Genomic DNA, 25314 nt, shown 5'->3' with positions numbered 1-25314 from the left:
TTCCCACACCTCCTTCACAAAGAGGAATGTCATATTTAGGTGTCATTTCCTCATCTCAAAAATACAGACTAAATTCCTCACCCACCTTCATCTGAGGGCAAACAGGGTGCACAGGGACCTTGAATCAAATGTCTGGGACCAATTTACATTTTGTACTTTATTTTTTGAACTGAGAAAAAGCAGATAAAACATTTACTGATTGGTTTGCTGTACATGTCATGATTACAAACATCCACGGGAAAAGTATTTGTTTTCAACATGCTATATCCCCCCCGTATATTATCCTTTCCCTCACTGCACAGTATTTATATTGCTTTGTTCATCAGCAAGTTAAATAGACAAATAATGATGTTACAATGAAGTCTATAAAAAGTACAGTTAAAAATATCAGTTTTTAAAGACCTACTATAATTGAATTATTTCATCTCAATATTGGTGAATTTAAAAAGTCTAAAAGCTCAAACGTTGGAGATTTTTCAGTGAGCTGAGGATTAACTGTTTACCTGCTCATACATTTTCAAAATGTAATAGTTTTAGCTGCTGCACATTTGTACAAGATGATGTAACAGTGCTACTTGTCCAGTATTATCTGAGGCGTGTAATGAAGGCAAATTAATGGATCACTTAAAACTGGCCTGTAGGCTGCAGAGTTTCAGGGTCAAGGCACTTCATGTTGAAGATACTGCAGAGGACCTGGACCTTTAGGTTTCCTCCTTGTCTTCTGAAACAGATCAAACATGATGTAGGAAAAAAAAATGTATGCATGCATTTGTGGTTTGAGGTACTAGTTTAAAATAAGATTGTCAAACTTCAGTCAAAAAGCACTTCCTTTTGAATGGATGAATATGTCACCAAAGTGCAAATTTAATTGCACTTTTGCATACATTTGTTGAAGTAGCTTCATATCTCCAAAGATTACCAAAGAATACATTTAATCTGAGTGTGTTAATATGGCTAATTAAGAAAACGTAGCCATTACACAACCTTTAGTTTGATTTCCTGTTAGTGTAAAAAAAGTTAAGTATGGTCACTTTTGTTTCTCTTTACTGAAAATACAGTATAATGCATTATATACAGGTAAGCTGCATATAATTGGAACAGTGTGCTTCTTACCTTTTACTGGTGGTGCAGGTAATCGCCTCCTCAGCTGCCTTGATGACTCCACAGTGACAGGCTGCAACAAGACGCATGTGAAACTTTAGGAGTTTCTTTTTAATCATTGTGTTTAACATAAGGTTGTGGTAGTTACACTATTATGATACAATTTATATTACGTATTCTGGTACCATCATTGTAATGGTCTTGGTCTTTGTTAAGCGTGACTGTTGTGTGTCCACATTGAGGCCTGCACTCTTCAGAGCAGCAATTCGGGCCGAGATATCGCAAATCTGGTGCAGAAACAAGTAACACGGTACATATTTGATTAATAATTAAAACTTATAATCAGACTGTAGTTGCCACTGTACTTGCAGCACCCTAAAAGCCAATCTGTGGTTGTATGAATTTGTAAAACAGCTTCCAGAAATCCAGGCCCAACAAAAAGCAGCAGAGCACTTTTTTAATATTCCATTTTCAGCTATACAACGCATATCTAGTTTCAACTCACCTGCAGCTCAGACTGTTGAACCTTAGCAGCCGCTGATGCTACCTGCTCTTCCAGGTAGGACAGCTCCATGTCCGATGTGGCGCTGCAGACGCCCCGAGCACACTCCTCCAGGTCACTCAGCTCCGCCTCCAGACCGTACACCTCCCCAGCCGCCACGTACACCTGCATGTCCAGTTCAACAACCGGATTAACTTCTAAACGTGGTCATTCTAAATGATAACTTAAACCTGTTGGAAGTAGTATTGTTACAGGCAAGTCAACTGAAGGAATTGAAACCTAAGAATGGCTTTGACAGACCCAGTGATGCAAGTATTCTTTTCCACAGGGACTTAAACACTCAAATCAAATTTTGTAGCTTGGTTTCAATCGGTACGAGGCCGCCACCTTGAATAACATTTAACGTCAGTCAAATTACACTGTATTTTTGTAATATGTATCACTGTCAAATAGAAATTGACAGTTTTAAAACAAAGCTGAACAAAAGTAAACTTACTTTACCATTTACTTTTCTTTTGCTTTGTTTTTAGCCGTTTTACCATTTCTTGAAATACAGACATTGCAAATCACATTTTATGATATAGTGTAATTTGATATTTTCATGACTTTAACATACTATACCATTTGTACTTGGAAAAGATACTTGTTACATTCCAATCCTGTAAAAATGTAGAACTGGTCTGTCGTATAGTACTAGGAGACCAGTAGTGTAACACTGTTAGTACACTGTGCAGTAATACTACTGCACATTGAAACCAGCAAATAAAAACATAAACAGTGACATCATGTGCAGTGAAGGAGACAAATATAGATAATAAAAAGCCAAACTTACGTTCTCCTCCAGTCTTGAGAACTGTTGATCCAGTTTCTGAGGATCTGTGTTGGAGGGCAGCAACGTGCTGGAGAGTTGCGGGCCGTCTCCTCCCTGCAGCAGCAGCAGCTCTTCAGTGGCGTTCAGCACCTTCAGGACCTCAGTGGTGATGCTGCGCAGAGACACGGCCGAGTACCTCTACAACACACACACAGACAGGTTGACGGATAGCTTTGTATGAGCCAAGATTAAAAAGTACATCTCATTTGAACTGATTTGTGTTATCATCTCAAAATCCGTGGCTGGGGGTTCACCTTCTTTTTGCCAATCATGAATAGTTATATGATGTAAATTATGTAGAACCAAATAAAGACCTGCTGTTCATAATTCGTTGTGGACACACTGGTGTCTGTTATTTGTTATAGTATCATCTAATAAACGAGTGAAAAAAAAGGAAAACTCTAAAGTGCATTATTGCTTGAAAAGACATCTAAACTAAAGACATAATTGTCACTCTACTGTGAATGGCCTGTTTGGATAAATATAGGTGGCCAACATGGGCATGGAAAACATTAGTGAAAGAATAAAAGCATACTGAAAAAAAAAAAAAGTTATGGAATGAGATACATGCATGAAAAACATGAAGAAAGTGCAAATGAAGAACACTGGCTTCCTAAATCTTCAATGATCGCCACACGTTGCATTTCTCAAGCAAAACCAGTTCTCACCTGCTCCAGCAGAGTTGATATAAACTGTATTGTTTTGTAAAGCTCCATGTCTCTACCCTACAGAAGCACAGAAGAAGAAGAGCAGACAGGACAGACCAGGAAATGAAGAACAGCACCAAGCAGAGGCGATTAGTAGTTTGATACATTGCCAACAACCGTTTATAAAGAGTTACTCAGATGTAATGTTTGCTTTCAAGCGGGCCTGTAACTCTAGCTGATCGCTGTCGTAATTACAAGATGGGTCATTTTAAAATGATTATGGAGATGAAATGTGTATCAAATCGAGAAAAGTCACGAATTTATTCATACAAAATATAATCTTGACTGTACATTTGAACAGCCACTAACTATAGGTTTCTCCTGAGTGGAAAGCAGCACAATATCTATAATAAAATCCATTGCTTTTGAATGCCATGAGATGTCTTTGATGACTTGAAGTGGTCCTCAAATGCAAACATTTACAGGTTGCAACATAACCCATAGATATTTTTGCCTTTATTCTTAAATAATATATTATGCCTTTTAATATTATATTTGTGTGATTTCTGAAATATGAGCATGCAGCAGAGAGAGACTGATACTCTAAAACCAAAACACCATGGAGCAGGTGCCAATTGACACATCTATATATAGAACAATGGAATGGATTAAATGCATTGTATTGATGTAAAATGCAACGGTGCGTTTTATTGCTAATGAAAACTTTTAATTAGTTAGAGGGTGAATGTGTTATTTTTTTAAAACAGACTAATCTTAATCCTATAATCACAACAGACTTTAGTTCTTACATTTTGAATCTCCTCGGGTGACAGTAAACCCTCTTGAAGAAAAGACTCTCGCTGCTCCACATCGCCTGCATTTTCTTCTTTGGTTTCTTCAAGACTTTTACCCGTTTCTTTACTTTCACACTCTCCCTGTGTGTCCGTCATGTTCCACTCACGAGGCACTTTTCTGTCTTGTTCGCCATCGTCCATTTCTTGTCTTTTACACGTCTTTTCCGCCTTCAGCGTCTCTTTGATTTCTAAATGTATTTTTTCTTGTGCATCTCTATATTTTTCCTGCCACTCATTTTTATTTGCGCCTGTAACATCTCCACTCCCCTTTTCTCCGTTAATGTCAATTCCAATTTGTTTAAACGTTTCTCCTGGTCTTTTGCTCACAGCCGACTCTTGCGTTACGTTATCGCCTTGACTTTTAAACTCTTTTGCACTTCCTGTCTCCTCTGAAGCATTTGCGCTGTGATCATCAACCTCAAATCCACCTTCTCCCTCAATCTTTACATCCTCACCTGTCTCTACTTCCTCTGGTTCACTACTTAGGCTCCCATTTTCTGCAACTTCATCCTTTAATGGCCCCATCTGCATGTCCTCCAACGTTATCATCAACATGCTGCTGATTATTCTGTCAAATTCTGCATCTTCCTCATCGCTGTCTGCTGTTGTGTCCTGACCCTCTTCGCCTCCTGTAATCTTTCCCTCTCCTCCTTCCGGCTTGTCTGGCCACTTCGTCTCTTGGTTTTTTTCATTTGCTTTTTTAGCCACATTTGCTTTCCAAAGTTCTACTTTTTCATGACATATTTTGTACTTTGCCATCTTTTCTTCCCTGTCTGTTACTCTCCCCTCCGTGCAATCTTTCTTTTCCTCTCCCTCCGTTTTTTCTTGTTGGACATCTTCCACTTCATCACAGCTCTCTGTCTTAATTTCATCCCTTGAATCAAACATATTTACATCCAAGTCTCCAAATGATTCTCGACTATCCAAATTATTTCTCACTCCTTCCTCCCTTTTAATTCCTTCATTCATTTCCTCCTCATTCTCTCCAACTCTATCCAGCTCATCCTCAGTGGAAGAAAACTGAGAGGCACTAATGAGACTGGCCAAATTGCGCAGCTGATCGACCTGGATGTCTTTTTCTGGCTGCCGTTTCCAAAAATTCTCCTCGTCTATCGCTTCCTCCCCCTCTTCACCTCTCCCTGCTCGGTCTAACTCATCCTCAGTGGAAGAAAATTGAGTAGCGTTAGCTTGTTTAGCTAATCTGCACACCAGCTCCTCCTCCTCTTCTCCTGTCTTCTTCTCTTCATCCATGACGCCAACTTTGTCCAACTCATCCTCTGTTGAAGAAAACTGGTTTGCCCAGACTTCTTTTTCCAGCCGACAGAGTTCAGAAGTAAGTCTGACCGTCTTAGTCGCCTCCATATTTTCCTCCTCGTCTCCTTCCCATTCTCCTTCACTCCGGCCATCTTTGTCCAAGTCATCATCAGTCGACAGGTAGGTGAGTCTGGACTGTGCAATGAGCCTGTATAACTTGTATTTCATCTCTTCATCTAGTTCATCTTTCTCTCTCTCTCTTCCTTCATCCAAGTCAATCTCCATCCTCCACGGCCTCTCATCGTCTTCACCTGTGTTCTTGCTCTTTTCCTTCCTCTGTCCATTTTTATCAACATCTCTTCTTCCTTCTCCAGTTGAGGAATCAGAAACTCTGCCTGCGAGCTGGTGTAGTTTTAGCGTGAGCTGCTCCGCCATCCGATTGGCTTCATGCCTTGTGGTGTCAGCCTCAAGGTGAAAAATTTCAGGGGTTGTTGCTTCGGAGGTCAAAGTGCCAGGGGTCGCAGCATCAGACGAATGTTGGGAATGGTCGTTTTTCTCCCTGTACTCCTGTGAAGGTAAGAGATAATAGATTTAAGAATATGCTTTTTTTCTGGTATATGAAGGTGGTACAAACATTATAAGAAGCCATACTTCATGCATTTACATTGTAACAGCTGCTCCTGCCGTTAATACACTGAACACAATTAAAATATAGAGCCTAAATTCAAGTACCAGAATTAGCGGCGATCTTTCCATCTTATTTCATCTGGTCAGTTTGCAGTTTTTATTTCTTACCAGCATCGAAGACGACAACTCTTTTTTGCTCCTCCTTTTCTTCCGGGATTTTCTGACTTTTCCCGTATCTGGCTTGGCAGCCTCCTTTTTCTCCTCTTTGGCTCCTTCCACGTTAAAGTTTACGTCGATGATGCTGGTCCTACACGAGGCTGAAGGGCGCCCGATCTCTGTGGGCACCTTTCTCTTAAAACGAGCCAGCAGAGGTTTCTTAGACTTCCAGTTCCCCTCAGGGTCTGAAAACAGATCTTCTCTGCTGCCCGTCAGCGGGGACGGTGTCCTGACGCGGGCGCTGTGCTCGGATTTGGCTTCGTTGTCGGAGTCCATGCCTTCATAGGCGGACACCACTTCAGACTCTCTCTCCAAGGCACTGAAAACAAGGCTCTTCCTCCTGGTCAGCAGGCTGGGACGAGACAGCTGGGTGCTCTGCAGGGCGATCCAGTTCCCGTCTGGGCTCTTCAGCACAGAGGACAGACCTCCGTACACACCTTAGCACACACATTATGCAGAGTAGCAGACACCATATGCCACACAAGCGCACAACACAGTAAAATCACATATACAGCAACATAAAACTAAAATAAAAACAGTGAGTGACATTGACTATTATATCAATTAGAAATTATCAATATTCTATAAACTTGCTAGCAATCAGGTCACCTTTTCCATGGTGATAGCTAATTCAATATATTTAATGTGCAAAGGTAGCCAAGCAAAACAATGACAGGTGGGTTAAAAAAAGAGCCCGTTAAAGATCTTACCAGCATTGTCCAGCCGTTCAACACTCTTCCAGGTTGCCATAGCTGACCCACCTCCGTCCTTCTTTAGCAACTGTGAAGAGTCCGGTATCAGACCTGAAGGCTCATTGTCCAGCAGGGAGAAGCCAGTGTGGGACTTCTGAGGGAAGAGAGATGACACATAAAAATGATTGCTGCGTCACAGTCACACTGGATCAATAAAGTAATGACATCAGATCATGTCGACCAGTTTAACCAGCTGAGGCCAGCACATTGCACCATGAAGAGGAGTTTAGTTTGAGTTATTGTTTGTTTTACAATAGTTTCAGTTTGTTTTTGTTGGGGCCACATGCATTTTCTAAAAAGTATGGAGCTACATATAGATAAAAAATACATGGTTGGAGAACTGTGGCTGTAATGTAAATTCTAATGCTACTTTAATGTCAGATGTGAAGCCATTTTTTTTTTGGTAACGATGCAAAATAGCTAAAATACAATATTCATTCATTTATTTCAACTAGTTTTTAACCAGGTGTTTTATTTAAGGATATCGTTTCGATTTACTCTCAGATTTAATTTCAGATTACTTTAGTAGTAACACTGATCTGAACATTCAGACATTTTTGTTGTAATAAATCTCAAGTCAAAAAGGTTGCCAGTCAGTGCTTTAATCTTCAGTACTTGAGTAATTTAACTTTTAAACACTATTTCTTCACTATGGCCTTTGACATTTATTGTAGAGAAATACGTAAGTGACTGTGACTATTTTACCCAGAGATCTGGTTGGTGCTTAAGGGAACTGGATGCTTGACCACAGTCGGATTGATGATGATGAAGAAGGTCAGTGTTGTGTTCAAGTGGCCAGCCCTTGTCATATTCTGCCCTCATCTCAGTCAATGTTTTCCTCCTACTAATAATCTGAAAGAGAGAAAGAGAGAGAGAGAGAGAGAGAGAGAGAGAGAGAGAGAGAGAGAGAGAGAGAGAGAGAGAGAGAGAGAGAGAGAGAGAGATATTGTTGCATGGCTCTGTACTAACACAACACACAACACAAACATCAGCTGGATCGAGTTAGACATTGAAGAAGCAAAACAGCTGACTCACATTTCAGTATTACACGATGGCTTTTCACAGACAGTAAATCAATCTAATCGCACACACAATACAACACATGTTACTTTTCTTACTTTGTGCACAATAGTTTTTGACAGTTCCTCAACGAGCTCTCCTCTGTGCTCCCGCAGATAGTGAGCCTCATTCTGCTTCTCCTGGTCAACAAAAAAAAAACAAATAAGAAAAGTTGATTACACACACTTTAAATATACATATTTACTGCTCTCATTTCAAAAGCTTTGGGGAACTTTGGCGAATTTTCTAACATACACTTGTATTCTGAAAGGTTGCTTTGTAATTTGGGATTTACTTACAGGCAGATAGTTCTGCAGTAAAAAAATATTTAAAGAATTTCTTTAAGTTGTGGACACTAAATAAAAGACATGCATTGTGCATCTTTAGCCATCTTGGATTACATCCTGAGGTACCGAAAACAAGCAAGTCATTGTGATAGGAGTTGCGTGTCTCTTTGTAGTCATTTGGTGTCTTTCTGTAGTCATTCAGTGTTTTTTTTTATGTTATTCAGTGTATGCTTGTTTTTTTGTACAGTGTCATTGTAGATATAGAGTGCTGTTGGAATTAGTCCTAAAAAAAAGTGGAAACTAATTGTAATTTTTTGCATTTCCGGTTCCCTTGTCTTAAAGTCAATGGGTTTTGCTTACATGCCTTTAAAAAGTCTGTGGTTATTAGATGTTTTGCTTTTGGTCTGCAATTTTGAAGCACTTACAATGTCTCTACTTTTAACTCTGACTTTCTAAACGAGAAATAATCGCCTAAAACAGATACTCTGGAGCACCTTGACCACTTGGGCCCTTGAGGGCCGTTCAGTGATCGATTCATGTGTCAAAGTCTGCTCCACACGGGATATTAGTCCACTAACCTTCTACACATCTAAAAAGGAGACGAGGGGAGCCTGATCTTTGACAAAATCAATGTTTGATAGAAAGTTTATCATTAATAGTGTCTCTTGTGAAACAGGGAAGTGTTTTTAGGATGATACACAAAGAGAACCTTAAATCATTCAATTTAACAACATTATTTGTGATAAAAGTGACCCTAAATAATAAAATAAACATAATTTATTTTTTAGTCAATGAGGCCAATGTGTATTGTTAGCCGAACAATGACCCTGGTGTTGTGGTTTACTAAAGTATTAAACTGTCCTTTGGATTGCAGCATAATCTAGATGGGTTTTTTTCATAATCTGATTTAAACTCTGAGAATAAAAAGAGCAGATAATTCAGATTAAGGAGGACTGCAGAGGATATTTATCAAAGTACATGGACTGCAGACCAACGAACAATAACTATCTGTAGCATCTACAACCCGTCACTGTCAGAAAATCATTTACAGAAAAAAGGTAATTATTGTGCACAGATGTGAATTAATGTCAAATTAAACAGCAGTTTTTGGACAAGTGAAAGACAATGTGTGTGTGTATATACAAGCAATCCCCAATAAATGACTATTTATGAGATGTGAATAAAACAAATAACCTGACTGGCCGTGTCAAACTCAGCCTTTGAAATGGCCTCATCTATGGCCTCCTCTGCCACCCGCAAGGCCACAGTGATCGTCTCTGCTATGCTGTGCTCTGAAGACAAAGACACAAGAATTACTTGTTATGAACCTTAAATTTGAATTAAAATCGTTAACATAAGATGGAGTAATTGCATAATTTTGAACCGGGAGAGTGAGGAGAAGTAGGGACAGCAAACCAGAGAGCAGAACAGACTGAACACGTCAAAAGATTACAACAAGAATCAGGATCAAACTGCTTCTCTCCATCGTTTCATCTGCGGCGCAGTATTATATTCATGGCAGCTGGGAACAAATATGAGTTTATGGATTCCTCAGAGGATTACGATGAATGACCACAAAAAAAATCTTGAACTGGATAATGTGGCCACAGAGAGTCTCTTATGGAGATTGAATTAAGCTCTCGCTATTACAAGGCTGAATTACCAACTAGCCAAGTAGGGCAACTGCTCCAGGACCCTAAAGATGACCGGTTCACTGAAATGAGTTCATAGAAACATTAACTCTTGCATTTCACAGATCTTCTGCCTCAATCTTGAGGCGGCACTGTCTTGTCGAGGGGACCTGTGTCAAATTCTAGTTTCACAGATAAGTTTAACATGTTTCTTGCAAAGAGTGACTTGAGAAGATCAGCAAGACTCTGAACTGCCCATTTAATATGACTATTGTTAGCTTAGTTTAGCACCAAAACTGCAAACAGGGGAAAACCGCTCGTCTGGCTCTTAGCACTTTTAAAGCTCATGAATTAAAATGTATCTTATTTAACCTCAAGGTGGATCCGGTGAACCAGATATTACCTTTTCCACAGAACGGCCTCCTCTTGTTTCTGATTGTCAAGCAAATCTAAACTGACTATCTCCTTGGCTGTATTTAATTTCATATTTACCGTACACGTAAGAGTGGAAGCACCCCTTAAACAACTCTCATCAAGAAAGCTAATATTTCCCCAAAATGTCTAATTCTTGCTTTAATAGCTTTAATTCAGTATATCACTTGATACTGTGATTATGCACATTCTTCAATAAATTAGCACAACCAACTTCTTCCAAAACTTGGATGAGGAACACGCGTAAACACAGCTTGGGATCCCTTAGTGTTAATCCAGTCCTGGTACATGAGAGTATAAACTGTACCACTTCAGGACACAAATACTACGACTGTGGGATGCCCATGTCCCTCTCTCTTTTTATTTTGTTTCTTCTGCAATTCGGTGTGCAATACATTAGAAATTCGGCACATAAACTCATGTTAACTAAAATATGTATAGTGGGATTAGAAGATAAGTAGTTCTAGTTTTGTGGACACGTTACAAGAAAATAAAAAACGTAGGAAAACAGATTTTAAAAAAGTGTAACATTTTATTATTCCAAAGATTATTAAAGGATTAGTGAAATCATTATAAAAAAATATATGCACCTTGCGTTTGTCTGTAGAAGGTTGAGTCACTCCCACAGAAGCTGCCCTCAGTGCAGATACTGTCCTCGTAGGTGCTGCCTTCTGTGCGTGCGCACACACACACACACACACACACACACACACACACACACACACACACACACACACACACACACACACACACACACACACACACACACACACACACACACACACACACACACACACACACACCAAATCATTTGTAACATTAAACAAAACAGATAAACGAATACAAAAAGGAACGTATGCCTCTTGTGTTTAATTGTGAGGGTTCACTTTTAATGTGTGTAATTGATGTAGCACATTGTTTTAATTTTGTGCATCAGCTATTTACAGTATGTGGTGACTAATAACAGAACAATATCGAAGCAATGGTGATAGTTGTTTTGCATGTGTTATTAATGCTATTTTTCAATTATGAAAGTGATGCGTTTTTCACTAAATCATAATGCAAGATATCACTATTCATCCCAAACAATTTGGATTCAAGCCAGAGTACTCTAGAGAAATAGCCAACTGTTACCTCACAAGACAGAGTTAATGTCATGGGATCTGTGTTTTTAGACCACAAAATGTTTTGACGGCATGAACCATGTACTTGGGGGATTAAGATTGTATTTGTAAACTGAATATAGTTGGAAACCTAATATAGAGGATAGCTTCCTTTTAAATATAATAAATAAAAGGCTTTGATATTGTAACTACATGACTTGGTGACAGAGCAGCAGAGTTCAGTCACACAGCAGATAGTTTCTCTTTCCAGCTGAGTCCGTCCACAATGCAGCCATACGTGGTTACGTAAGTGCATTACAACGGCCTCACATGTTGTATTACCAGACAACCTGGTCTGTGGCGCTAGTTCAGAGGTACAGTCAAGTACACAGGGTCACTTCCAATTATTTTAAGGGGAAAACAGAGGACTTGGACTAAGTGATGTGGACTGTAGATTATTTTTTTAAATGCTGTAAACACTCTTTTTAATGCTATAAACCCTACATGCAAGCATGAGTTCACTGAGGTGATGTACCCTGTAAATTAAGAGAACATTATGTATTTTAAGAGCTGCAGCATGGAATTTCTTTCTGTGACCCCATATGTTTGCGTGTGCGTGTGTGCAGACCTCTGTGCTGTAACATCCAATGAGTTGGGACACATTTCGCGGCAGCACAGGCACATAAAAAAAAGACTCATGACCAACGAGCAGCTAAGGTCACAGTCACCCTGAAGGCAGCATGAGACTCTTTGGCTCCATACAGGTGTGTATGTGTGTTACTGTTTGATGTTTATACCTTGAAACATAATACTAATGTGATGTGTATGAATTTAAATGTATAATAAATCATTCTTGATACGTTGTCAAGACAACTGAAAATTGGGGATTACATTGTAGCAAAAGCAAACTAATATAATTCAAAATATTCTTTCACTTGTTAACATATTCAAGAGCATGACGACATGTGATGTAATGTCAGGCATACAACGCACTCCAAATGTAAATCTTTGAAACACACAATTAGCATGCTTCTGCACTAAATTTAGATGGTGAACATGGGAAACATTATACTTGCTAAACAGCTTGTAAACACTGCTCCGGTGAGCATCGTGTAGGTGGCAGAATTTAACTCAAAGCGCTACTGTGACTAAGAACAGCCCCACAGAGCTGCTGGCGAGGCTGTAATGTAAATGTATATTGTCTAAATAAAACATTAAAAGAGGAAAATGTGAAGGAAGAAACTGACCGATTGATTAATACCCAACAATATACTGTATATTCATGCTTTTGTACTTACAATGTAAGTATCATTTTGACATCTGACTCAATATGTCTCTTGATGTCTGTACTTTGATATACTGCATATAAAATAAAACATCAAATAATGTTGGCTGTCTGTACGCATGTGTTCTCTTCCTCAGGGTCACTTTGTTATTCAGCATTACTGTTTGGACGAGGACGTCTCTGAGCAGTGTAGCCGGTCAGTTTGGCTTATGGGGGAAATGTTTCACTGAGAAACAAATCTGACACATGGTGATGCCTCTATTTATAGCTACTATGTTCCAAATGTCAGGAATTGTGATTATTTTCATGCAGCTCACATTGTTTCTTATGCAAAGTTACATCAGGCGAGCTTTTCACGAGTCAGGCGATGCAGATTTGGCGGGTGATTAAATGCAATTTCCAGTCGTGAACAAATTAAACGATATGATACAGTGTGGGTGTGTGAGCGTAGAATGAAAATGGTAAACCAGAAAGAGATGCTGAGCGGTGGCCTGATGCCAGCACACATCAGTCCTCCTCCCAGAGGGGTCAGAGCACTGCATCATCTGCAGCCAGCGACCTCGCCTCCACAACACACTCATAATTCTCTGAAATCCCTTGTCTGTTCAATCAGATCAGAGTCGCTGAAGTAATGGCCCGCAGATGCACTCCAGCGCCTGTAATGCTCTGTCCCGAACATGCCGCAGCCTATGCTGCTGGGTGAACAGTCCTGTTCAGAGCCCTGTATAGTAGCTTGAATACATTGTCAGCATGGCTGGCTCCAGCAAATCTCCTGACACTGTGTGTTTACGCTCCACATTAAGCTGTTAAAGAAACACACTACTCTGAGATTATTAAATGTCAGTGAGGGTATAGACTTTAGTATCTTGCATCACATTTTTTACTGTCACTGGTAAAAAGTTATTGATAATACATTTTAAAAAAGAGGGGGGTGGGGATATTTCTTAAAACTCTCTAACAACTCAGGTTGCAATAAGAAATTTGATTGCATTTCACTATGAGAAAATGACCCTACTTCTCACTGGCTAGTTTAAAGTCTTATTCAATATTGCATTTGCCAAATTAGTGAAATCAAGTCTTCATAACGGCAGTCCACAAACCAATGGTGACGTCACGATTACTACGTCCTCTTGTATACAGTCTATGGTATTTACAGAGTTTAGCTAGCTAACGGTCACCTATCCTGCAAACACAGTGTAATATAAGCATTTATTTGAAGTTGTGCTTCTGGCCAGCTGATGAATGCAAGTCCAATTTACAGGACCTTATAGCTCCGTTTGTCTCTCCATCAACCCTGCAAAGAATCTGTTTTTTTAGCTGGTAAAGTGCAGCTTTTAGCAGATGGTCTAACTGAGCAGGTAGACACAGTGGGTTTTTAGAGCTTTGTTCACATAAGACATATCACCGAATCAAACGAGTTGTAACACAACTCTAACAAACAGAGGGGTTTACCAGCGAGCTCTGAAAGCGTGCTGTGCTCTGCCAAATGCTTCCTGTAAAGAGTCTTCAGCACTTTGGCGCTGCCGAACCTCTTGAAGCGCGTCTTCACATCAGTGTAGAACCACTCCAGTGACTGTGTCTTCAACAACCTGAGAGACACACAATCAGACATGTCGGTAAATATATATTCATTACATTTCTGGGTTTTAAATCAATTCACTTCAAATAAGAGACTTTTCCAGAATATCAAGCTTTTGTATCGCATCTTAACTGGAATTTGTCTCTTTCATTTAATCGTTCACTGCATTTTAACTGCATAATCCGTAAACCCATGGAAGGTATAAAAGCTGCTCAAGTCTGTTTGCGGTGTTTATATTTATTAATATTGCCACAACGTTTTTTATTAATGTTTTGTTCCGACTTTTACCTGCTTAATTAATAGGGAAATTAATATTTCCTCTAAATTAGTAGTGATACTGGGTATTAATCAGGGTTTTAAATGCACACACTGAGTATACACTATGACAGATGAGACAAACTCTGCCACATTCTTGATTAATCAGCCCAATTTATGCCATTTTGAGATATTTGTTGCATGCGGGCAGAAGACTGCAGGGACACCTGCAGGCATCTTTCTCAGTGTGGCTGCTGTAGAAGGAAGTTAGCCAACACTAAGGAGGGCCACTAATCTAAAAAAAAAGTAAATGTTTTATCCATGTCATTTTCATTCTCTCTCAGAAAGAAGGAGATACAGCTATCTGCTGAAAAATGCAGTTTTTGAGTGCACATCATATTGTTTTTAGAAAACATATATGTAATCGTACACATCTACCAATTCTGTGACCATGTTTTGAGTAATAAACACAAAATCCATGTCTACAGCGGTACAGTAAGAGCTTAATAACCTTTGACGTCACTCAGCCTCCCATCACACCATGGACTTGACACTCACAACATCTGAATCACTACTACAACCACCAGCGTTCAACCCTACCTGCTCTTCTGGCAGGCGGAGCAGAGCCAGGCTTTGTCCTGCTTGTTGTAGATCCGGCAGGCTTTGCAGACGTTGTAGTTGCAGTCGTGGCACTGGCGCTTGGGGTTGAGCAGGAAGGTGAAGGGCGAGCAGCAGCGGATGCAGCAGCGCTGGTTGAAGCAACTCTGCCGTGACAGCAGGAGGCAGCGACTACCCTCCTCGTCCAGCTCCTGCTTCAGTTCACTGTGGAGGAGGGGGTGTGAGAGAGAGAGAGGGGGGGGAAGGTTAGGGAGAGGAATATAGTGAAACCAGGAATATGTGTGAGAGAGACAGAGTTCTATTAAATCAGAAGGGGAGAGGGTGACACAGAATATGCATGATATTAGTCCCTCTCTGATAGTGTATCAAGTCAAATATTATGATTATCACAATGAGGTGCAGATAAACACACGTCAGTCACACTGATCTTTTGCCTCTTTTAGAACATGGAGCAGACATTAAAGTGGTTTCATGTTCTAGACATCATTTAAATGGTAAATTATGATTGGAAAAGTCCACAATAGCTCACTTAATGTACATTATTCATTGTGGTGGTGAAATGCCGGCAGAGCTCTCATTAAAAGTGCAATTTGCACTCATAAATGTCTTGATTGACAGTTTTAACGTGGCCTGCTGTGCTCATGTAAAGGTTAACACAGGAGGATATGTTGAATACTACATCAGTTTGTTCTCCTCACCAGCAGCTTGCCTGCCTCTATACAGACACCATACACATTGATTATAGCTCGAGGTCCATTTAGTGGCTGATCTGAAGCATTCCATCATATTGCATGACTTCTTGCCTACTTATGCAATTAAATAAAATTAAAACAATGATGGTCACACTCAGAAATGTTGAGTATTTTTTACTTTACTTCTTTGGAAAACAACAGTTTTAGGAAATCAAACAAATACTATCATATAAGGTCCCCAAGATGTTTATTCTATTATTTTACTCAGTATTTCAAACACTTTGGTATTACTACTTTTACTTACGTAAATTATCAGAGTACTTCTACCACACACAACGCAGAATACAAAAGTTTACAAATATAATCACATGTATTTTTGTATTTTTAAAGAATTCTGATAAGCTGAGAAGAATCGAGTAGACGGAACAAAACATTGCTTTCGCAACAAATTTTATGAAACTATATGCTGACAGGTATTTACTTATCATATTGCTAGTTTCTCTACATGTCACTTGCAAAAAAATACAAGAACAAAGGGTAGGCAAACACATGAAAAGTCCCATTACATCTCAAACCGAAGCAACATGTGAAACGGGGGCTAAAGATAATGGAATAAGACATTACAGTCGGAAAACAAGATGGACAAAGGCAGTCGAGAGACAAATGGAAAATAGTTTAGTGTTAGTAGTGCAAGATGGAAAGTGTCACAAAAAAATCCATTATTTTCACATCAGTACTGCAGAAGCATCAGCCATTACTGAATCATTTATAGATGCACGATTATGGCGTGAAACTAATGGAGTCTGACAACACGAGGACCAAGGCAGAGGGGAAAAAAACAGCCACTGTGGGTTTTAAAGTTCATTTCATTTCAGTTTTAAATGTCGGAAATTCTAAATGTTTAGCGAAAAATGAATTCTTGATTACCCTGTTAATGAGCTTTTGTATAGTGTATTAACTCGTTATTTTAAAGTGAATGGCTGCATGTCGTGCTGCATGTCATTTATGGAAAAAAGAGATGGAAAAAAGACAGAATTGTACATACATACATTGAACGGCAGCGCAATTCAATATGATAATTTATTATCTTTCCTTCAAATTCAAAATTACCTTCCAAAAGACTTGTTTTGTCCCAAAAAAAAATTAAAACCAGAAATAAAAGGAAAAGAAAATCACATCTGAGAGAAATTTTAGGCATGTTTTCTTAAAAATGTGTACCGACGAGTTCATTTTGTTGACTAATCGATGAATCGTCTCAGCTGCGACAAGGCATTTCCAAATACATCACTTCTTAAAAAGCACAGCTAATGCTGTCATGATGCGCACGCTATTTCAAGTATACAGGAATTAAATTAACACACTCGAAAAATATATTAACAGATAAATAATAAAGACTATACTACACTTTTTTACAATTAACAAAAAAACAACATTGTTGGAAAGGAAGACAACAAATGGCAAAGATACGTTGATTAGAAAATCATTTTTTTCTTCCGGATTACGTTTGTGTTTGACGTATTACAAATACGTCTTTAATCAATGTATCTTTGCCGTTTAGTCAAATGTAAGTCAGAATGCGTTTTAGTTTTGGGGAACGTAATTTTTAGGAGGCAGGGTTGGCTCTACAGACTAAATGATTTAGAAGTCTTGTTTCGAGAGCTACATTTCTCGAACATTAGCACAAAACCTTGAGGTCCCATGTTCAGTAACTCCAGACTATAAATGTTTAACAGTGACCTTCAGATGCCACTCTGGCAGAAAGAAGGCTGACCCGTCACTGCAGCCGCACACTTCATTACTGAAGCTCACTGGATAGTATAAATAACTCAGCCCACAAACAGTGACAGCTAAAATACTCGGTGATGCAAGATAGTAGAGTGTCAAGCACAAATACACATGTACTCTGTCCTCACACAACCTCGTCTAGAGACACTTTCTAGCTTCTTATTTGGGAACAAAGCTGCAAAAAATCCTTAAAAGCAGTCTGTTTTGATGATAAGATGAGGTGACGTCTACTAATGCGTGCTTGCATTTGTTTATTTTTTTTTTATTTAAAGATTATCATGTTTATTTTACATAATATATGAAAATATATTGAATGCGCTGCTTTTGAGAAACAGGGAAACTGAGACTTTGGCTATACGAGTCTAGACAATACCTTTGTTTTAATTCAAATGTAATGAACACACCTGTTCTTCCTTATGTTCTTCTTTACGTGATCTCTTGAACTTAATGTGCCACCCTGTGTGCAAATAAAGGAACTACATGTCCTCAGTCACCCAGTGTTTCCCTCAAATAAGAGGATAAGAAAGATGGATTTACCTTTTTTCTTAATGATTAGTGGCTGAGACATTTTGGCCAGACAGCCACCCTTTGTATTTTTTTTAATCGGCTGAATCCTATTGCAATTACTTATTTAATAGGTTTTAATTCTAAGAAAGAAAACGTTTTTTTCAGGTCAATAAAGATTTATTTAAATTTTAGAAATATGACAGATTCACTAAATTACCATGGAATAAAAAATGGGATTATAAATGGAATATATTATAAACTACATAAAATATATGAAACACAAATATGACATGAAACTGCTTGAATGAAATCCAATAAAAATGCCCGGTGAACAAAACGGAAAAATTAAGTTGGTTGATTGGGCTGTTTTTATTTATATTCACAAGAGTTAAATTATGGAACAAATTATAACAAATGTAAGAATTTGAAACTCACTTTCGGTTTCCAAACGAACCGTTTAAATAGCTATTTTTGATGGTTGTTCCACAGGGAGTAGTTTTAATTAATAAGACTATATGATAGGTATAACCTTTCTGCCTTTTCAGTCATTTCATTAAGAGTATATACTGTTTATATTCACAGTATTTTGTGTGATAACCAAATCCTACTAAAATGTGTTGTTTTAGTAGTTTAATAATACGACTACATATACAAACAATTGAATATAAGCTTATCTTTGTAACAGTCATTTCTAACCTCTACCGAGTACTCAGCATATTAATTGATGAGTAAGAAAGGTGGTAGGTAGGTAAATGATTGCAGAGGATTTAGGAAGCAGATTAAACCACATCATTCATTTTCTGAATTGAACTGAGGCTTTCACCTTCCTGTAACACTGAACACAACTTCACTTCCACAGACTTCCTCTCTCAATCAGCCAGGATTAACATCCAGGCTAAGGCTCAGCATGTGTTTGTGCCATGTGTGTGTGTGTGTGCGTGCAGTGTGTGTGGCTGATGACGCTACAGGACACGCATGCCAAATATCCCAAAATCGTCGTCAGGTGCAGTGGCAGCGAATTGGTTTTGGTGGCTTTTTCCTGAGAACTTGTTATTCTGCAGTAAGACTCAAGATCGCCACATTTTAAACATAATTCATACTCACAACGACGCCATGTCTGCTGCTGAATAGATATTTCTTGAATAAAACAAGTTGTTTTCAGGAATATTATAAAGCCTGTACACTCAATTGTGTATTGGTACACCAATAACTGAAACTAATAAAGTATAATAAAACAATACATTCTAGAAATGATCATGTTTAGTTTCCGAGGCGTGTTGATTTTATTAATTGTTGTGCTATTCAATTGTGTTGTGTTGAGTAGATAAAAGACGACAATCAAAAAACTAAAATTAACTTTACAAAATGTTTTATTGCTACATGTATGTTTGTGTGAGTCATGTTGCGTTTCACAATAAACATTTTCTGATAAAAGTCCAGCACCATATTGAAATTGTAATGACTGCGCACACAAAGGGAAAACATTCAATATAATACTACAGAGCTTTTCTGTGTTTTAGGAAAGTCTTAAATTCACATAATAAAGTTTGACAAAACCATAACAAAAACTTCCAAAATGGAGATCAAGTTGAATTAACACCTCTCTGAAATGCTTCAACTAAAATGTATCATTATAACCTTCATGCAGGTAGATTGTATTGCAGGAATGTTTCATTAGACCACACTAGTTTTAACTCTGTGACTAATAGACCGCCAGCTGTGTGCATCTCAGTATCAGAAACTGGATACAAGATGTGTGAGTGAAGGGTGTGTAAAATACATGCATAAGTGCAACTACAAGCTTTGCTGAATTTCACAGATTATAAAAACTAAGTATTGCTGTTTCTTCACAATTTAAAAACAGGATTATAATGGATTACTGTGAATACAGATTATATTAAATGTAAACACATCAAGGTGCGGTTAAAATCGCCTTCAGTTATAATAACCCACATTAGAAAAAACAACATTGTTTCATTTTTACTGTTGGGATTAAAAGCTTTTTCTCTGCTCAACACTCCCCCTGTTGGCTGGTAGATGAATCTCATCCTAAACTAGAAAGTACTATTATCTGCACTAGTTATACTCTGGCAACAACCGAGACAACAAAGCACCATAATGGCTGTTAACAAACGGGTGTGGGATATTTTTGTTATTGTTCACAGACACCTTTGCAAGATTATGTCCACAGATTCAGATGAGCACACACTCAACAGGCTCATGCCTGTTGAGTGTGGGTGAAGAATTGAACACTATATTCACTCATCTGTATTCCCCTCTAATATTCAACTCTTTCTATCACACGTCGTTGTTTGACATTCAGAGAGGCTCCGGGCTCTCATCTCAGAGGGCTGTCAGTAAAAGAAATTGAAAAGCAGGATGCATGAAGTCGAAGCCCACTTGAAAACTTGAGACATGTACAACCTGCACGACAAGAGGGATTTTCCTCTTCGATATCTGTTAAATGATACAAGAGCTTATGTTTCAATGTTCTTCTGTTGAAGAGGAGATGTGGTATAAAACTGTTTGAAACCATTTAGCAAGTTAAATATAAAATATGCCTCATTGGCTTCTTCACAAATAAATATATTATGTATAAATGTGTCCTCTTTGAAGCCAAATGTCAGCGGTAGTCTAATCATCTGGTACAGTAAACAACAAGATTAGCAGTACGTAGGCACCTTCATTGCTCAACACACTTGTAGTCAGAAAAAGTAAAAAGCTTACGTCATAACAGTCACCAACTCATTTAGAGCTGCATTGACACAGTTGAGATTGTGTTGTCATGTACAACAAAAGAGGTACTTCTCCATTTCAGAAGCAAATATTGGACTACGTTTTTTTTGTGTAGCTCAAGATTTAACGATAATAAAATACATATAAAGAGCTTATAACATGCAAACACTACTTGGGAGGGGCCCCTGGACACAATTCAGATGTCTAGGAGTTCCACTAAAGATATATTTTCATTCCAATTCCTCAAGATGTTTTGATTCAAATCATTATTTAAAAAGGCCCCCCATATCAAATTACTTGGGAAATGCATCCCAAATACATCTTGTGACCTGTACAAATCTACTATATTAGTATCTAAAGTTAAAGTTACAGATTAATTAGCTTGAGCTCAACCTACTACATGTCTGAACATCCAGAGAACTTGCACTGTATTTAATTTACGGTTGAATTTAGTGTTGGATATCTTGAGGAAATTACAGCTATTCAGTTTATCTTGCATGTTTAGTCCAATTTGTTATTGTTGGGTTCCCTAATGGCTGAGAGTTTTTCTGATAAGGAACACGGAGGAACAATATTATGTCAGCATAATCAAGTACAGGGAGCAAAACAGAGTCATGAGAAAATGACATGACCATGTTATTCATAACCTGACAAATCATTGTCCACTATTATGTACCCCTTTCTTTCTCCATGAGGTTGAAATAATCCCGAGGCGCAGATCGAACCCAATTAGTTTATTATTCTGTGTTTTTGTTCATACATGTTTGGGCTCTGTAGGTTTGAGGTTTTGAAGGAGCCAGTCTGAGTACAACAGGAAAGGGCGGCCACTTCCCGTCGAGAAAGGCAGGATGGGAAACACCCGGAGGTCTAAAAGTGCCTTGAATGCACGATGAGCTCTACACAATGTAAATGTATATTGCTTTTACAATACATTTTATCATTATTCGTCATTTATCTCTTGACTCACGAAAAAGTTGTTTGAGTTTATCTAAAACCTGATGAACTGCGGTTGTAATCACTGTAAAAAAGGATTGAAATGATAAACGTAGAGTACTATCACTTGATTTTGTAGCTCCTCTCAGCTTTATGAAGCTTCACAGTGAGTTTCATCTCATTGTTTAGGTGTCCTCTGCCTTAGTTTTTGGTTCACCGTTATCGCTCTTATAGTGTCATTGTGAGCCGCAGCAGGCAGCTGTTTTCGTCATTATGCTACATGCTTAGCACCAAACAGAAGAAGTTAGCCACGAGCTGGTGAACATAGTTCATCATTTAACAGCTAAAGAAATGGATATTTCCTTCAGGAGTTGGTTGAGACCAAAAACATAACTACAAGTGTGTGAATATTTGACTTACATTAACCAGATACGTCAAGCATGTGTTCGCAACTATTTTCCACGACTCGACAAAAATTGCAGGTTTCAGGAACTCCAACAAATATTTTGCAGTTTAAACCGCAGCAAGCAGTTGTTATTTTGGACATTTTGTCCATGCATTAAGTTTTAATGCAGGGACTTTCACTTGTAAGAGTGTGTTTCGACACTGTCATATTGCTACTTGGATATTAAAAAAAAAACCTCAATACTTCCCCGACCACTGACCCAAAGTACACTTGCAGTTGTATGTGCTAAAAGTCAGCGTGCGGGTCAGAACTAACCTGAGGCGCTGCTCCTCCTTCTTGCGGAGCCTCATGTCCCTCTGCACCACCTGCAGCACATGCTCCGCCTCGTTGTCCGACAGCCCCGACAGATCCAACTTCCTGCCCATCGCTGACACACCTCGGGCTGTCACTCAACCCCTCTGATCAATCAGCTTGTTGTTTTCATCTAAAAAAGAGAAAAATATTAATCAGTAAGAAAATAACACCAATCAGAGCAGACAATGAAGGTGAAATTGGGTATTGGTAGACAAGTTCATGGTAGAAAGTATCAAAGTATATTTACTTAAGTACTGTAGTAGAGTTAAATGTTGGCGGTACTTGTACTTCACTTGAGTATTTCCATTTCTGATGCCTTATACTTCACTATAATTTAGAGGGGAAAATTGTAGATTTTTACTCCACTACAAGTGCAGCAAACTATTCATGAAATGGATTCAACATCTCCCACAGAAACAGTTTCAAACAAACACTGATGGATTTCAGCACTACATGGTACTATATTGAGGAATATTAAACACTAAATGATGTTCGTATTTTAAAAAAAACTAACTAAAACCATAACGTGAAATATTGTCATAAGTGTAGCAAAGTGCCCTTTCAGAGTACTGACTAATTAGAAAGCTTCGTGTGAGTATACTAGTGAATGCACAAACACATCTGTTGCATAAACTATTTTAAATGTAGTATATGCATGTATCCCGGCACCTCATACGCATGTGAAACCTCCTGGTTTATATAATAAATAGAGCACAGAGTCCACAAGCACTTAAAACTAATTTTGACATCCTACAAGCCACTTACTCAAGTAAATCAGGGGTATTAACACCAAGCAGGAGTTGGGACTTTCTGCATTAGCATTCCTGAGGAGGAAAATCTCTTTCTGTCAGACAACTTGAGGCCCACTTTTCTATGATTGAAGCTGACATGACAGCACATCAGGGGGAATCCCTGTCGATGTGGGGATCAGCAGTTTAAGATTAAACAAAAGCCGCTAATAAAAGCCATAGTGTTCATTTCTATATTAAACACACAACAGTGAGAACTTTTGCACTTTATATGCATTACCTCATGATAATTACATGTTGCTGAGAAATAGCAAAGTGTTCCAACTGGGATGAATACATTTAATTAAGATACTTTTCTTGTATTTGTGATTTTGGGCTATACGAAATAAACTGAATTGAACTTTTATCCATGGTCATAGACACACTACCCTCGAAATAATACTGTTGGTTCAAGCTGCTGACAACAAACAGTATACGTCGTTTAAAAAAAAATGTTTGTGCATTTAATATTTTGTTTCGGCAAGTCACAAAACAACTCACCGATCTCTCTATCCGTCTCTGGTTAGATGAAACTGACCACCGGTGCACCTTCAGGGCCACAGAAAAGAAGGAAAACACGACAGCAAGGAGTTTACTCCTCGTCCGATGTATGAGAGTTCTCGCCAAAAAAAATATTCAAAACAAACACCGCTCGTTTTACAATCTCCCCTCGTACTTTGGTTGAGGAAAGGTTTCACTGCAGCGGGTCTGATTCGGGCAGCCTGTCCCCGGTTTGTAAGAGTAAAGCAGGATAAAGCCTGATCCGGGTCTACTTCCAGACTTTCTCTGCTAGGAACAAGGAATTAGCTAGGTGACATGGAAGTGATGAGCGTTTGAGTAAACAGGGGACTTAAAGACGTATTTGTTGTGATGAAGTATTTAATATGTCTAACAGAAAACATGCGCACAGCGTAAAACAAGAATAATTTGCTGAGTGACACTGTATCACAATGACTTCCATAAATAACTGTAAACATGTGTTAACACAAGCAGACTCACAGGCCAAGTAGTTGATATCCTGTTTTGTGAAACTGCAGAGTCACAGGGAGCCTGGTGGTGGAGGTGGAGGAAGCTGGAGTCTAATTGGGAAACGAGGAGCAGGTGTGCTGATGGCTCGTTGTAGAGGGCACGTGACAGAAGACGAGACACAGCTCGTGGACAGGTGGAGGCAGGCGGAAAGGGCCAGAGGGTTAGTGCTGTAACACAGGTGGAATGAAACGGAAGAACGTAAACTTAATTTTATATTGTCACAAAGGTACATGGGATTCGTCCTCTGCATTTTAACTCACAGCTCGTATGCTGCTTTGAAACTCCTACGGAGCTCCCCGAGGTTCAGTTCACACACCGACTGTGATTCTCGTTTGCTAAAAAGGTTCCTAGTGAAATGAACCAGACATACTATGTGGCAGCCATGATGAGATCTGCTTGAATTCAGTAACGGATGAGGAAAGGTGCTTTATGATTCCTTTCTATCTCTTTTAGCAGTAGGTACACTGGACCATCTTTTACCAAAGGAAAGGAGATAATGCTATCCCATAATTCTTCACTGCAGCAACATTTACTATTCATAAGCTGAAGACGTCCTTAAGAGGTGTGATTACATTTTGAACAGGTATCCTTAATTTGATTATGCAGCATTTAGTTTGTCACTATTTTCATTTTCTATGTGTGAAATAAAGAAACATCTGCAGCTGTGCAACGTTGGATTATTCATCTATAAATCCTTAATAATTGGTTTGTAATATATTTTAATTTACAAATAGGGGATACATCACTTAAAGTATGAAAACCCAATCATGAAACACATAATAGTCAAGCTTGTTAATCAAGAATAAAACATGTATAACTGTCTATAAATTGCATACTAATGAGTGTTAATGTTGGAACAACGTTTTATAAATGAGTATTTACTCATACTTAACTAATGCTAAATAGTGTGTAGTAATACAGTGTTACCAGTATTTCTCAATAAACCTGCTAGCTTTTTATTCAATGATATTATCAGGAGATTGTCCAGGGAGATACTGCAGGAAAAGGAAG

The 25314-nt window shown here is 38.6% G+C and overlaps 1 protein-coding gene across 2 annotated transcripts; it reads right to left on the bottom strand.

Moving 5' to 3' along the window:
• Window positions 1–178: 178 nt before the first annotated feature.
• myripa (myosin VIIA and Rab interacting protein a) lies at window positions 179–23987 on the bottom strand. Of its 2 annotated transcripts, none has more exons than XM_068571331.1 (16): window positions 23776–23987; window positions 22448–22616; window positions 15056–15277; window positions 14074–14210; window positions 10824–10904; window positions 9365–9462; window positions 7943–8023; window positions 7530–7676; window positions 6783–6918; window positions 6025–6509; window positions 3931–5796; window positions 2436–2612; window positions 1607–1768; window positions 1287–1388; window positions 1114–1174; window positions 179–721 (listed from the first exon to the last, which is right to left on the bottom strand). In XM_068571331.1, the coding sequence occupies exons 2-16, from the start codon at window positions 22555–22557 to the stop codon at window positions 702–704; spliced, it is 3885 nt and encodes a 1294-aa protein (XP_068427432.1). In that variant the 5' UTR covers window positions 22558–22616; window positions 23776–23987; the 3' UTR covers window positions 179–701. The 2 variants fall into 2 exon arrangements, with proteins under 2 accessions (XP_068427432.1, XP_068427433.1); XM_068571332.1 differs by having other exon boundaries at window positions 179–718.
• Between the last annotated feature and the right edge of the window lie 1327 nt (window positions 23988–25314).

This window comes from Clinocottus analis, unplaced genomic scaffold (genome assembly GCF_023055335.1).
Source record: "Clinocottus analis isolate CAN_PGR_092001 unplaced genomic scaffold, fCliAna1.0.p SCAF_11, whole genome shotgun sequence".
In the NCBI taxonomy this organism is placed as follows: Eukaryota; Metazoa; Chordata; class Actinopteri; order Perciformes; family Cottidae; genus Clinocottus; species Clinocottus analis.
The sequence above is the reverse complement of the archived record's forward strand: the minus strand, read 5'-3'. Positions and strand labels throughout refer to the sequence as shown.